The following is a 16,094-nucleotide window of genomic DNA, read 5'->3' on the forward strand; positions in this document are numbered from 1 at the left end:
TTATATAAGAAAATAGCCATTTTTGTTTTAGATACTAAAATATGTAGGGGTGAAATAATATTTTGGGCTGGCTTTAAGATGCTTTAACAAAAAATTCAGAGATGAAGTGATATTTTGATTATTGTTGAATCTAGGAGATGAATACAGGGGAGGATTTATTTTTAACAATTCTTTTGTTTTCATTATGTTGAAAATTTTCATTATATAAAAAGTTGTGTTTAAAAGGCAACATCAACAACAAAATCTAACTACAAAATTGCAGCCTTAGCAGGAGGTACTCTTTCACACAAGGGTGCCTGCCCCACTGACAAAGCTGCCACCATCCACGTAGACCATCAATTTAAGAGAGGGGGAAGCAAGTGATTCACAGAGGCCACAAAATAAAGAGTCTTCAGGCCTAAAAATGACACTACACAAGATTTTTGTTGCTCTTAATTCACTCATGAAACTGACCAGAAGTGCAGTACAATTTTGAAGAAATTCTTCTGCCAAAGAAACTGCAAGACTAGTCATCCGTAGCCTAGGCTATTTAACCCTAAAGCAACCCGCAAGGAAGGGAATTTTACTCAATGACAGAACCAAGTGCTGTCAGGTAGGTTTAACAAGGAATTTTTTCTGTTGCCAGTAAAGGGAGTCTCTGCTGTCTGCAAGGTGGGATTTGCTATAGACCTGTGGTGCTGTATGTTTCCTATTTTCCCATTTTTGGAACAAAATCTTTCACTGAAGTCATCCCACTCCTATTTGACACTGTTTATTGAATGCACTGAGGGCAAATAACTTACATATTAATATATTAACTCATAGGTGACCATTCCACAAGGAATCACATTTGGACCTAATACAGTGTACTGTACACCACCTTTAGGAGCCCTATTCTATGGTGTCTAGGAGTCACTCCTGGAAGCTCAGACCTCCCAAGTAATCTGTGAGCTATCGACATTATACTTAATAAGTGTTTTCCAGTCTAAATTACCTAGAATGGAATCTGTCGTCTGCAACTAAGACCTCTGAAAATTTCAGGGAGTTTTAAAACCATTGCCTTTCAAGCTTTCCCCAGATTTGTTACAAGATAAAGAGTTTGAAACGACTTTTGTACTTTGCTAGAGCTGCCATAACAAAGTACCAGAAACTGGGTGGCTTAAACAACAAAAATGTATTACCTCACAGTTCTCACAGCTAGACGTCCAAGGTCAAGGTGTTGGAAGGTTTGGTTCTCCCTGAGGGATATGAGAAAAAATCTGTTCCATGCTTCTCTCCTCACTTCTGTTGGTTTGCTGATAATCTTTAGCATTCCTTTTCTTGTAGATGCATCAGTGTGATCTCCACCTTCATGCTCACGTGGTGTTCTCCTGGTGTGCACGTGCATCTACATCTCTACATCCAAAATTTCTCCTTTTTATAAGGACACCAGTCATATCGGATTAGGCCCACTCTCATGACCTCATTCTAAATTAATTACCTCTGTAAAGACCCTGTTTCCATATAAGGTCACATTCTGAAGTACTGGGGGTTAGGGCATCAAAATATCTTTGGGGGGGCACAATTTCAGTTCATAAAATATTGTGTACAGTTTAACAAAAATTATAGCCATTAGTCTTTAGACCCTGGTGTTTGTACTAAAACTGTGAAGTAAATCTTTCATCCTTTTTTTTAGTTTTACCAAATACTGGGTAAAACTGAGCTTCACAGTATGAATGCTAAGTACCAAATTATAATAATGATAAATATGGCTTGATAGTGTTAGCTATAAAACAGCTTGAAATAACTAAGTTTACTTTACAATCCAAACATGCTAACACAGAAAGCGAAAGCTGAAATATTTTAATGGTTCTTGCATGCCTTAGAAACACATCAGTCCAGCAGAGGAGATGTAAATGATTATATAAAGCTAGAGAAATTTCAATGCTGGACTTCCTAGCATATTTATTCATGGTTCCATTTCCCAGCAACATTAAGAATTGTTAACAAGTTCCATACTTCTTGCTACAGAGCAAATATATATCTTTTTACCACTGTCTGTGAAACATGCTAAATCAACCCGTCACATGTCTGCTTAACTGAAATGAAAAGGAATACCTCATAACCACTTCAAATTCAAATTTAATCTCAATTATAGAATACCTATCAAAGGTAACCAGCAGAAGTCTTCATTTTAATTTGACTTTAGGATTTCTTCATGGAGAATAGGCAACATCTATATAAGTAGTATAGCAAAATCTAGATTCCTGAATAGACTTCAAGAGATAAAATTTCTCAAAAAGGGAGTGAGGTATGATGTAGAAACCAGAAAAATTTTCATTTTCAATACTGAGTTTATATCTAAATAAGCAATTTCAACAAAAGGTCAAGATTAATAATAGTGTCACATTTTTCTAAAACAAACTGGTCATTATTCAACCACAATTCAGAGGGCAAAAGTTTTTTAATTGCCAGCAGTGGTCATGGAGTCATACTGATGCTCTCCCTAAACACACTCATGTGCACACACACACACACACACACACACACACACACACTCATGCCTAGATTCCTGTGGTCAGAAGTTAGAGATATAACTAACTAACTTTGGCCATTGGTCTTTAGCCATGAGTAGGACCATTACTCAAAAGCTCACAAGTGGTGCATTGCACATCTACAATACACAACCTATTGTATTGCTATACACCTAGACCCAGTAAATGAAATCTAGAGTTAAGCAATGTACAAACTGCACATCTGTATGTCATGGTCCTGATCATGAAAGGCAGGAAATGTGTTCGCCATTGTTTACCACCACATCTTCATCACCTAACAGGCTGCTTTGTATATAATACTGATTATGAATGCATGAATAAATATAAATAAACTAAATAAGACATAAGACTCAGTCGCTTAAAATTAATCTAATCTGGATTTCTCTTAGTTTGGTAGTCTTTATATTTCTGAATGTTTCTTTAAACATCATTAAATTCTTTTCTATTTTGGTTTATCACAGGATATTGAGTATAGTTCCCTGTGCTCTACATTAGGACGTTGTTGTTTATCCATTCTAAATGTAATAGTTTGCATCTACCAATCCCACCCCTATTGCTTTTATTTTAAAAAAATTTTTTAACATCTTTATTGGAGTATAATTGCTTTACACTGTTGTGTTAGTTTCTGCTGTATAATAAAATGAATCAGCTATACATTAAATAAGATAGTACATGAAAAGGTTTCACCCTAAATAAATGTTTTGTTAACATCAATATACTCAACACATTCTCTTTAAGAAATGACAATCGGACACACTAAAACAAGAACAATATCCTATTTTTATTCAGCACAGATTACTTGGAACATTCTACTTATGGAATTCCATGGAGGTAATATGAAAAAAAAAGATCAACTTCTACCATTTTCTACATGAAAAATGAAGCACAGAAAAGGAAAGTTAGCACAAAATAAAACAAATATGCATACTAATGAAGGTTAAGATGATAGTCCGAAGACTTCTATTGCCAGCTCTTTCTTTTGTCTTCTAAAAGTCAGGATCAACTTTAGAAGATTCATTCCAAAAATCACAATGTAGATTAAACCAATAATTTGTAATCACCATGCTTGCTTCCTCCTGCCACTCACTATAAAGTTGCCACGGTAGCAACTTTTCCTTGACAAAAACAGAAGTCACTTTAGAATTATATGAATGAATCCTTACCCTCTACCTGCAAAGAGATGCAGCCTTTGCCAACCAGAAGAAATAGGTCAAAATATTGGAGCATTATCTCTGAATGGCTGCCAGCATCTCCCTTAGATCTCTATGCTTTCTTCAAATAGCTGGACTTTTAGCAACTAAAAAACATACTCAAAATGTGTAGAGTAGTTTCAATAGGAGCTGATTGAGTTGAAAGCTAACATAGTTTTCCTAAAATTGTGGAGATAAGTATTTAATCCAAAACCTAGCCTGAAATTTTTTGGCCAAATGCCCAAACTCTAAGCAATGTTTGAGTCCCTGGCCCTGTGACAATGTGTTCTCTTGCATAAAACTGCTGAAAATCAAAGCTAAAAACCTTCAACAGAAATATAAATATAGAATGTGATTAAGAGGTGCTCTGCCTCAACACACCCCATCGTTAGAAACAATAACTGCTGAATGCCAGTATTCCTGTTAATTGTGTCAAAATTGACCAGTGACCAGCGCTAGACCTGGAAGAATGCATTTTTTTCCTAGACAATGAAGAACAAACTAGAATAAACTTATTTTAATAATATGTTACAATTAATTTTATACTTAGTAGGTCAAGTTTTTTTTAATTTCACTAATGATAATGGGACCTTTTCAGAGCAATTCTGAATAGGTATTGCTATCAATTTCCTCAAAAAAAAAAAAAAGAAGAAATTTGGTACTATGAATTGATAATGTAGAGAAGTGGGAACATATAGATAGATATATGTTTTGAGGATATTAAGTTAGTAAGTGACACTAACTGACATATATTGAGCAATTAATTTTTACCTGTCTGATAGTCTTCTAAGTGTTTTATATGGATTACTTCATTTAATCCTCATAATAAACCTACAAGATGAGTGTTATTGTTTCCCTCACTCTTCCTTCAGGAGGGAGATTAAATTATTTTTCCAAGCTCTCAAAGCTAGAGCCAGAATTTTTCAAGGAATCTGACTAAAAAGTAGAAAATCATTCATAGTGTTCAAGCTTGTTGGGAGTGGGGACCAAGAGATTCTGGTATTGTCTCTTTCTAAGCACAGTATTCTTCTCCCTAGTCTCCTTGTATCAGAAATTAAACATGTCTAATTATACAAGATGAAAGGAAATGGCAATATACTGTGGATTCCATCTATGCTCAAGGGTTTTGTTATTATAACTGGTGCAAGAAATGGAACTAGCATAACTGAATGGTGAAATCACCATTCTGGTGAGCTGGAAATCAACACTACGTATATATTTTTATTCTTTTGTTGTATCTAACTCATATTCCCCCATGTAAGCAGGATTTAATAAGAGAATGATTAAAATATGGTAGAAATTATATTCCACGTTTACACTGCAACTGCTGAACAAGCACTGAACTAAGTTTAACTGGTGAATGAAGCTATGTGCTGTTATTACGAGCAAAGTTGATTTGTTTTAATGAACTACCTTGACACAAGGTTAATAAGTAAAATTCATATTGTAATATGGATCATGAAACAGCAATACCTCTTAAGTGTATTTCAAGATACCTTTTAAAAACTAGGAGTAGAGATAACAAAATAGTTCACTGGATCCTCATATTTGCAAACACCTACCAGTACAGCCAGATACTTCCTGAACTTATGTTACACCACAGTAGGCCCTGACCATGTCTGGAGGCAGCAGTCACTACACATTCTAAGATGTTCTGAAAGGCAAGTGGTTGCAGGTAGGCTGCAGCTCAGAGCATTTGCCTGACATCTTTCATACATTAAAAAAAAAAAAAGGTCAGCTAATTTTTGATGCCTTGTACCTTCTACTCTACCAGTCATTTTAGTATAAATAAATAAATAATTGTGTGTGTCTCTGTGTGTATTTTTACCATCCTAACAACTTCATTTATAACATTATTTGAAGCTGTCCCGTGTTTTAGTTAACATTTCAGTTATTTTCATTCTTTATAGGTGCCTGTGCAACAGCCTCTCATGCCATTACTCTGTCTCTTGTTAATACACCAAATAACCCCTCTATAACATAATTCAATATTACATAAAGCTTACCGTGATCACCTTAAACGCAAGGTCTCTGTCATTCACATTGGCCTGTCTTGTCCCAAGCTATAGCCTGGTAATTGCTCAATAGGTGCAATTTAAATTGAAGTGAAACTAAATCTCAACTCAATAACTACGTTGGTACAACCAGCAAGATCGCTGGTTCATTTGTTAATTTATACTTTCATTCAAAAAAGAAATATTTACTGAGTTCTTAATGTGACAGTAGCCACTGCACTGGGGGATGAAAAGACAAAAGTGAGACTCGGTGCCAACTCTCAAGGAGAAAGTAGGCCAGTGTGGAAGGTCAATATGAAAAGAGATAATTATATGATCCAGCAATCCCACTTCTGGATATATATCCAAAGGAAATAAAAACAGGATGTCTAAAAGATATCTGTACTCCCATGTTTATTGCAGCATTATCCACAACAGCCAAGATATGGAAACAACCCAAGTGTCTGTCAGCGAATGAATGAGTAAAGATGTGGTGTATATATACAATGGACTAATAGTCAGCCATATTAAAGAAGAAAGAAGATGGATGGGCCAGGGGGCAGTATGCTGGTGAAAAAAAAGTCAGACAGAGAAAGACAAATGATGTATGATATCACTTATAAGTGGAATCTTAAAAAAAGCCGAACTCATAGAAACAGAGTAAAATGGTAGTTACCAGGGGGCTGAGGGGGGTGGAGGAAATGAGATGTTGGTCAAAGGGTACAAACTTCCAGTTATCAGATGAATCAGTTCTGGGGATCTAACTCACCACACTGTGATTACAGCCAAAAATACTGTACTATATACTTGAAAGTTGCTAAGAGAATAGATCTTAAATGTTCCCACCATAAAAAAAGAACTAGTAATTATGTGAGGAGATGGAAGTGTTAGCTAACACTATAGTGGTAATCAAATTGCAATATACACGTGTATCAAATCAACATGTTAACTTACAAAATGTTATATGTCAATTATATCTCAATAAAGCTAGGAAAAAAAATAGGATACAACAAGAAAAAAGAGAAAGATAGTTACATGCTTAGGAAATGCAATGAAGGCCCTATACGTAGTGTACTAGGAAGAGACAGGGAAGTGTGGAAGCTAAATGCAGAAGGATTCTACAGCAAGAGGTCACTCAGTTACGACATGACTATGGTACCGGGGGTACACTAAAAAACCAATGAGTTAAGAAATAAACTTGTAAACAGTATAAACTCAGTATAAAATACTCATATATTTTGCTTTTGAAAGTGCAAAATACAACTAACCTTACAGGATAATTAGGTTTCATGCTCCCTCGCAGAAACGAATGATGAGGAAGTATACAGATGCTAGGCACAGGACACCTTAGATTCAAGTCAGCAGCTGGAGGTTCACCATTACCCTTAGAACTTATAGTTAACTTACCTATGGGAGTGACTTTGAAAACCTGTAAATAAAGTTATTCTCATCTTTAGGTAAGTCTTTGCAAAACCTTTTAGAATCATCTCCATTAGAGAAGCTGCCAGCTTGTCTTGCAGGATTGTGGCTGCTAAGTGCTGACAATACCCTGAAGTTAATTAAAAGAGGCTTTAAAAATGGTAACTGTAATGAAACATAGATTGAAGGGTTACCTGAAACACTACTTTCCAATTACTTCAAATGTATAGATATACTTCCACAATACTTTAAGCCTTCAAAAACACCAAAAGCCAATAATTCCAATACCCAGGAGATATTTGATATTTTTTTGGACCTAATTATAGCAAGTATATAATTTAAAGGCATTACCCAATAGTTAGGGCCAATAAACTTTACGTAATTAAAAAAATTGATTTCAACCAAAATACCTTCTTCATTTTGTCACCTTCTAAGAACATACATAAAACGTGTTATATTACACAAGGTAAAATGAATTTTCTGCAGAAGACTACCTTAACACTGTTTAAAATTGGTCAGTCTATCAAACCTACAGATACTACTTGTTCCCCCAAAAGAGTGGTAAACTGAGTCAAATGGTTTATTTTCTTTAATTTTAAAAATATCCATTAATGTGGTAGCCTTAATCGTTAAAAGTTAACCCTTTCAGCAAGTAAAGACATAAAACATATACAATTGACTCTTGAATAATGCAGGGGCTAGGGGGTGCCCACCCCTGCTCAGTAGAAAATCTGCTTATAACTTTATAGTTGGTCCTTGTATTGGAGGTTCTGCATCCTCAGATTCAACCAACCTCAATACATATTATTCGAACAAAAATCTGCTTACAGATAGACCCTCGCAGTTGTTCAAGGGTCAACTGCATTTACTGTATTCTTAAGGAAATTTAAAATAGATTAAGAAAAATTAGGTTCATTCATATACAGCTCACACTACCCATTTCTGCTTAAAGAGCTAAGTTCTAGGTACTCAGTAGACATTGAAATATATTTACAAAATTGATTGCATGAAACAGGGCTTACTTTTAAATATTCAAGAGTAAGGGCTTCGCAGTAAGGCAGAACTATTCTAGTTCCAGCTCAGCCGCATACCAGCTCTATGAACTAAGGATGTTAACTTAACCTCTCCAAATCATAGTTTCCTAACTGAAGTATTAGGGAACTAATGCCAAGCTAATGGAATGTTAAAAAAGTAAAAGTAATGGCTATAAAACATTTATCACAAAACTAAGTACACAGTAAATGTTCTCTTTATTATACATACTGTACTTTGAAAAAATCAACTCTTTTCTAAGCTTACAGGGAAAATATCCAACACCAATATTTATTTATAATACTGTCTGTGGCAAAGGACATGTATTATACTTTTATCTAAGATGTCAATGAAAAAATTCAATGTCTTGTGGGAAATGTTACTAAATGTATAACTGCATTAAATGTATAAAGCAAAACAAAGTAAAGATGGCATATAAACCATCTACATAGTATCACCATAACTTTCAAAAAGTATGTCTGTCATCTTCACAGGCTTAGAACAAAGACTGGAAGGAAACGAGTCAAGATTTTATTAGCAGTTACTGGTGGCAATTTTTTAAAATTTTACTTCTCTTTTATAAAGTTCCTAAAACTGCACATATTACTTCCATTATCAAAAAAGGGCTGTATTTGAATAAGCTGACAATCGTTTTCACATTTTAAACTAATTGACCCAATAACTTATAACAACAGAATAGATAATAATTGTTGCTAATTTCATACATATTATTTCTCTTTTTCCAAAGAGATTTTTTTTTCTTTTTAACTAAGGCACACAAATACACTCATTGTGAGTTCTTCTACTCTAAGCTACAAAAGAGAAAGAACTTGCCAAATGAGGCTTGGAGTGCCATTGTCTTTTTGCTTTATTATATGCTTAAGGATTGACCCACACAAGGCTGTAGGAAGGGTGGCAGAGAAAACTAAAGCCGTAACACAATTTTAAAAGATCAAATTTAGAGACAGTACTATGCCAGACATAAAAGTTTAATGTCCTTAAACAGTAACCAATGCCATGGCATGGCTTCCAAACATTGTGCACTCCAAGGTTTTTGTCATTTTCTGCTGCTTTATCACTGCAAATATTGTATTTGCATGAAATAAGAATCTTGGTGTTTTACAAAGTTATCTGTTCCCCGTCGATTCAAAAGTCATTCAGCCATGTGGTTGCAGAAGATATTTTTCCATGATAATTATAAAAATGACTAGTAAGTCTCCAAGAAGAAAAGAACCAACTTTAAAAAAAAAATAAGAAGGAACAAAGTTATTTTCCATAAAACAGTGTTTGTGGATAAAAGTAGAAGTATTTTTGGACTAGAAAATAATATATAATTTTAAAGGTATGTATCTAAATAGAATGACTTTTTAAAGACGTTTCTTAGAAAGCTTTTAATGCAACAGGCCTGCTAACATAGGATTGAATAGCTGTTTGAATATTTTCAACTCAGCTAGCTTTCTTCAACCAAACACAGTGAAATAAATCAGAATGTATTTGAAAGAGTGTATATAAAAATCCATTAAGACAGATTAGAATTCACAGTCCAGTTCAGTAACAGCATTAGGTCCTATATCGGGCATTCTCATACATCACAACAAAAAAGGCTGTACAAAATTTAAGGAATATCAAATGCACCTAGAGAAATGTATCCTTTCACACCACGTATTATTCAACCAACACAGAATGCAAAACTCAAGGCACTATAAGAGAAGACCAGTGAATCAGTACTACCTTTCTGTAAACACAGTTTATGAGAAATAAAGGATATATATAATGCTCGTTTTAATTATGGGTAGTCTACATATCACATTCCAAGCAGATAGCTACTGTCTATGTAATACAATGCCAACACAAAATGCCTTTTTTCGTCTCTGAGATATTGCTAAAAAGAGCCACAATTACACTTAACAGACACCCCCCAAAAAACAGAAAACACAATAAATCACTGTTTTCCTTCAAGAAAGGACAATCCATCTTTAGTACTAGTAGAGTAATATGGAATTTAATAGTACTAATATATGTTGCAGAGTCTAAAATCTTGATAAAACTATGAGTTATGACTGATAATAGATCAAAGTGTCCATGTAGCCAAATGAAGCTGATATTAAATCTTTAATAGCCTGTATATAACCTTGAGTATTAGAACCCAATGATGTGGATCCAAGTACTTAAGGAGATATGAATCTAGCTCAGTGTCTGTGAGAAAATACTACCAAAGTTTCAACTCCTAATGGAGAGTATTAAAACACTTCTTGGCCCTGAATCAGAAAAAGGTTCTGTTGGAGTTGATGCAGAAGAACTAATTGGAGTGTGATTGGCAAACCTAGGTGACTCGAACTTGGCCTGAAAAATCCAAGTTCCAGGGAAGAATCTGGTTATTAAATTGGTAGTTTCAAACTTCTGAAAGTTTATTATGCTATCATTTAATTGCAAAATAATTTTCTAATTAACTTTACAAGTAAATCAACTATACTTACTAAAAACAAAATTTAAATTTAATACTGACAAGAAAAAGTCTTTACTATAATTGTAACAGCTAACATTTTTTAAGCTTTTATTATAGGTCAAGCACTGGTCCAAGCACTTTACATGTATTCTCAAATTCAATAAAATTCGTACTATAATAATCTCCATTGCACAGGTGAGGAAACTAAAATAATTTAGTCAAGATCACACATTTGGCAAATAGCAGTGTCTGGGATTACTGAACCATTTGCCACTCTCCTCCCATCTCTACAGAAACTCAGGGGTGAAGTTGGGTGCAAGGGCGGGGGGAGTGAAGAGCTGAAATTGATGTTCAAGTGTATAAACCAATTCTACACTTCTTAGAGCAGCTTCAAACTACTAAGTTCACCTTTAAAAGGTGTTAAAATGACTGATACATGTTATACATTAAAAAAAATGTTTTGAAAGAACTGTGTCAAAGGAGAAATAAAATATAATAAGGCCCTCTGCATCTGAAATGGTGGACAAACAAGTTCATCTAATGATTTTGTTTTTATGAATAACACTGGTAGTCTTTTAAAAATAGAGATTGCTAAACAAGATAACTACACTGAATAGTTAACATTATTACCTTCACTAAATAGGATGGAAATACAGTGAATTTTCATTCACCAATTTAAATGGAACCCCATACAAAATAATTTGTGAAAATGTGCTGCAAGCTATACAAAACATAAAATAAGTGTATATATAACAGTGTTCGAGATAAATTTTATATGACAAATAAAAAGCGGCAACCACATTTGGTTGGTCAACTGGAATACCACTTCAAAAGAACCATATTTAATCTGGAATTGTGTATTTTCCCCCTCAGGATAATCAATGAAAAAGGCTTTGAGTTGTTTCCTTAGATTTCTGGGACTTTTATCAATGAATCTCTGAACTCATTTGTTATGTGAATACTCTGCAAGTCATTATTCATAATATAAATATTTTATTTTCTTTCACTTCCTCTAGCTCCAGAAGTGAAATATCCTGAATTCTAAGCATCTCTCAAATCATCTTATGACTTAAATTGGCTGAGTTTCCAACTTCAGTACACTATTTTATGAGCATTTTTCATAATTTAAAGACAACCTGTATTATTTCTTCATAATCAAAGTAACGGGCATTTTCAAGTCCGCAAGTTTCTAGGGGAAAAAGAGACCAAAACTGCGAAAGAATCCAAAATTCAAGAACCTTAACTGCAGAACACTTATGCTTACACCTTCTCTAACAAAAATCACTAACCACTAAAAATCACTAAAAGAAGTCAAAAGTTCATTTCCTCTCATCTTCTGAAATGCTTGGAAATATATCTATTATATAAATGACATAAATGTTTAAGGTCTGAAGTGTCAATAAAGGTCCCTTCCTTTGGGTGGCTTTTCTGACTATTGTGATCTTTTTACTGTGTAACAAATAATACTTTCATATAATTAAGAATAAAAAATCTTATTAGATTTTTTATTGAAATATAATTGATTTACATTATTGTGTTAGTTTCAGGTGCACAGAAAAGTGATTCAGTTATATATATATATTTTTTCAGATTATTTTCCATTACAGGTTATTACAAGATATTGAATATAGTTGCCTGTGCTGTACAGTAAATCCTTGTTGCTTATCTACTTTATGTATAGTTATTTGTATCTGTTAATCCCAAACTCCAAATTTATTCCTCCCCCCTTTCCCCTTTGGTAACCATAACCTTTTTTTTCTATGTCTGTGAGTCTGTTTCTGTTTTGTATATAGATTCATTTGTATTATTTTTTAGATTCCACATACAAGTGATATAATATTTGTCTTTCTCTAAGAAAATTAGATTTTTATCTACCACTTCAATGGACACTTTCTTTGCTTCTCTGTTGAAATGGTTTTCTTAGGAAAACCAGCACTATTAAAAAAGACAATCTAACACTAAGTGTGCTGTGTTTTGTCACCCTTACCTCCAAGGTTACTAGAATACACAAACAATGAGCAACTTCCAATCAATCTCACGCCTGTGCAAAGAGAGGTCCTTTCCACTTCCCTAGTCAAAATAAAGTGCAAAAAATTGCCTGGATCCCAAACAGTTAGTGAATTACTTAAAAAATAAATGCAATTAAAGCTGGGCTTATACATAGGCTGTCAGTGCTACTCTCCCTAACACTACAGGCAAGTTTTCAATCTTCTTGTGTCTTGAGAAAGAAAAAACATTTGCCAAATGATGTTCCTGCTCCCATCCCAGATGGCTTTCCATTTGTCCACATAGCTCTCTAGTTGCGGCCCTCCTCACTTTATAAACGTCACTGCGAATTGTCCCCGCCCCAGTTCCCCATCCCCCAAGCCTCAGTGCTAGTCGGTGGAGTTCTTGAACTTGACCCACAGAACCCGGTCCCCCCACCGCCCCCGCCAAAGTGCACTACAAAAGGCATTGCGCCAGATGCTTTCCAATCCACTCCCTCGTTCTCTGAGTTCAGAAAATCACTGCGTTTATTCCCCCTGGGAAAGTGGATTCAATCCCTCATTCGCACTGGAGGCGCCCAGAAAGGAAACACCATCACACACGCGCGCGCGCACACACACACAGGCGCATACACACCACTTCCCTTCCTCATGTCCAACTCTGACAGCACTCAGACCACCAAGGCCCGTTCCCTCCACCCTTCTCTGTTCAAAACCCCTAACAGTTACAGAAGACAACTGGCGCGAGAGAAATCTGAGGTTTCTATGGGTCAATGGAAACCTCTTTCCCCCCGGGCCCTTGAGGGGCTTTGAAGGCACAATCGCCACTTCTCTTGTTGCCCCTTTCCGCAACCACCCATAATTGAATGCTCCAGCGCCGACCCGCACCAACCGGAGGTAAACCCGGCGTGCGCCGCGGTACCTTGATGCCAACCCGCCCTCTGGAGGGACACCACTGGGACCCACATAAGTTGACCCCCGTGAGTCCCACGGAGACAGAGGGAAGGAAGGGGACCTACGCGCCCAGCCTTGTGCCCCTGTCTTTTCCCAGCCCTCGGTAGTAGAAGGGTGTCCAGAGGCTCCAAGAGCTGGGCGGGGCGAGAGGGCAAGATCATAAAGTTAAGAAAGAGGACTGCTTGGGAATTGCGTGCTCCTGAGTTGCTGAAGAGAGGAGCCAAAAGGGAGATCACAAGGCACGAAACCGTAAATCGTGTCTGCCGCGATAGGGGAGGCACACAACGACACCAGACGCGCTGGAACCCGCCGCGGGTCGGCGAGGGGGCGGGAGAACTGGGAAATTCGGAGACCACGAACTTACGGAAGAAGATGTACTCCGTGTAGCTGCTCCAGATCTTGTCTTCGCGGTACTGGTTGACGAAGGCGGCGGTGCCCGAGGAGTTACACGCCACCATGTGGAAGCCGGCCTCAGACAGGCGATCGAACGCCTGCTCCAAGTAGGTGAACTTGAGGTAGAAGCGGGACGTGTACTTCTCGGGCGGCCGGTCAGGGTCGCGGCTCTCGTTGAGCGTGTCTCCGAACACCTCCTTGGCCAGCGCGATGCGTCCGCACACCATGATGCGCGCCACGCGCCGGAACTTGGCGTCCGCCTGGTTGTCACGCACCGTGGTGTAGGAGCCTCGGTAGCCGAGCGTGAGGAAGCCGGAGCGCTTGTCCGGTGCGCCGCCACCCCCGTGCGCTCCGGGACCCGAGGGCGCTGCGGCCGCCGCCCCGCGCAGCAGCGCCTCGCTGCTGCCCTGCGAGACGTTGTCCTCCAGGTCGCTCTGGCAGCCCTCGTCGTTGAGCGAGTTCTGCTTGATGACCTTGGGCGACAGCAGCTTGACCAGGTCAGTGAGCTGGAAGTACTCGGCCTCGCGCAGGAGCCGCTCCTTCTCGGGGAAGTGCTCCGGCAGCGCGAGCTGCTTGTCCCGCAGATAATCCAGCACGTACCTGAAGAGGAAGCCGTCCCGGTCGATGAAGAAGCGCGCCCGGCTGTCCCTGGGCAGCTCGCCCCGGCGTCGGGCGCCGCCCCGGGGGCTAGAGGGCGAGAACATACTGGCCAGAGTGCTATCCGGGACGCTGAGCAGCGTCGAGTGCTTGGTCACATAGACCTGGCCCCCTACGTTCAGCTCCACCACCTCGGGGAAGGGCGAGGGCGCGCAGGGCCCCGGGGCGGCGGCTGCCGACGCGCCGGGCGAGCTAGAAGAGGAGACCATCTCGCTAATGGGCAGGATGGTGCCGCCGCCGCTGCCCGTGTCCTTCAAAGCCATGGTCCCCCCCCGCCGCTGGCCAAGTGACCCTGGAGAGCAGCACTTTCTCCTTTCCGAAACCCGCGCCTTGCACCCCCAGTGGCGTGCCCCTGATGCGCCCTCGGGCCGGGCGGCACGTTTCTCCGGCCGAGGAGGCCCGGTTCAGGGCTCGGGGCAGCGGCGGCGGCGGCGGCGCCCGGGCTCCATCGAGGGAGCGATGTGCAGGAGAGGAGCTCTGCGGACGCCGCGGCGGCGGCGCGAGGAGGAGCGGCTGCTCCTTTGGGGGCGACGGCGGGGAAGTGTGAGAGACTTGCGAGAGGCTCTTAAGCTGCCGCTCGGCTCTCCGCGGGGAGGGCGGGAGGAGGGGCGGGAGCAAAGAAAACTCGCCGCCCCAGCAGCTTGCGAGCGCGCCGCGAGCCCCGAGCGCGGACTGTGGCGCAAACTACTCCTCGTAGCCGGGGAGGCGGCGCTGACGTCAAGCCCGGGACTGGGACCCGAGCCACAGCTGTCATTTAAAGAGATAGGTGCCAGCCTCCGGCTGCGGGGCTCCGACGCTAGGGGGAAGGACCGAGGGCCGAGCCTGGAGGTGATGCTACTTGACAGCGAGCGTGGAGATGGGAAGAAGAGGGCAGGGAACCGAAAACAAACGGGAAAAAGGACAGCATCTCTCCTTCATCCATTTCATTCCCCCCTTCCGTCCGTCCGTCCGTCCCTTCCTTCCTCCCTTGCCCTTGTTCGCCCAGTAAAACTGTCTTTTTTTTTTTTTTTAATCTTGCATTAAGGTGGGAAGTGGGGTAGCGGGTTGGGTTATAACAGAAATGCTAGGGTGCCAATCTGAAATTACTACAAATGTTGGCGTGAGGACTTTGATTGCCAAACAAACTACATGGGGGGGTGAATCTCTTGTAGTGGTTTTAGCATAGTTTTTGAAGTGAAGGGCGAAATGCCGGAACCTCAATTACATTCAGATGTCCTGATTGCATATTTAACTGCATGTGCTACAAATAGTTGAAAATGTTTAAAACTGAAATCTGTTTTTCAGTTCACAAAACTAATAAAAGATTGTGGTAACGTGACGGTTCTCTCCTTTCATCCCTTCAGTATTTGATTCATAGTAGATGCTTAATAGATATTTTTGGAGGAAGGGACAAAGCCAGGGAGGGAACTTAACTCTATTTGCTCCTAGTTTCCGATCCTGCTCTATCCTCTGATTAATCTCTTCATTTCCCTTTCAGCTTTCAGGGCAAGAGAAATGGTTTATGTTTTATT

At 39.2% G+C, this 16,094-nt stretch overlaps 1 protein-coding gene across 3 annotated transcripts in view; it reads right to left on the minus strand.

Moving 5' to 3' along the window:
* KCTD8 (potassium channel tetramerization domain containing 8) overlaps nucleotides 1-14,968 on the minus strand; it is a 256,027-nt gene extending 241,059 nt beyond the window's left edge. The window contains exons 1-3 of one of the 3 annotated variants that reach the window (XM_089911866.1): nucleotides 14,312-14,820; nucleotides 13,890-14,275; nucleotides 4,803-4,819 (exon numbers count right to left, since the gene is read on the minus strand). In XM_089911866.1, the coding sequence (XP_089767992.1) occupies nucleotides 4,803-4,819; nucleotides 13,890-14,275; nucleotides 14,312-14,792 (884 nt within the window). In that variant the 5' untranslated portion in view covers nucleotides 14,793-14,820. Of the gene's footprint in view, nucleotides 1-4,802; nucleotides 4,820-13,889 lie in introns of all 3 variants that reach the window. The other 2 variants (XM_089911865.1, XM_022565077.3) reach the window with 2 other exon arrangements.
* Between the last annotated feature and the right edge of the window lie 1,126 nt (nucleotides 14,969-16,094).

The sequence above is a fragment of the Delphinapterus leucas genome, chromosome 5, assembly GCF_059928025.1.
Source record: "Delphinapterus leucas isolate spDelLeu-1000000601 "Yukka" chromosome 5, BTC_Dleu_Yukka2, whole genome shotgun sequence".
Lineage (NCBI taxonomy): Eukaryota > Metazoa > Chordata > Mammalia > Artiodactyla > Monodontidae > Delphinapterus > Delphinapterus leucas.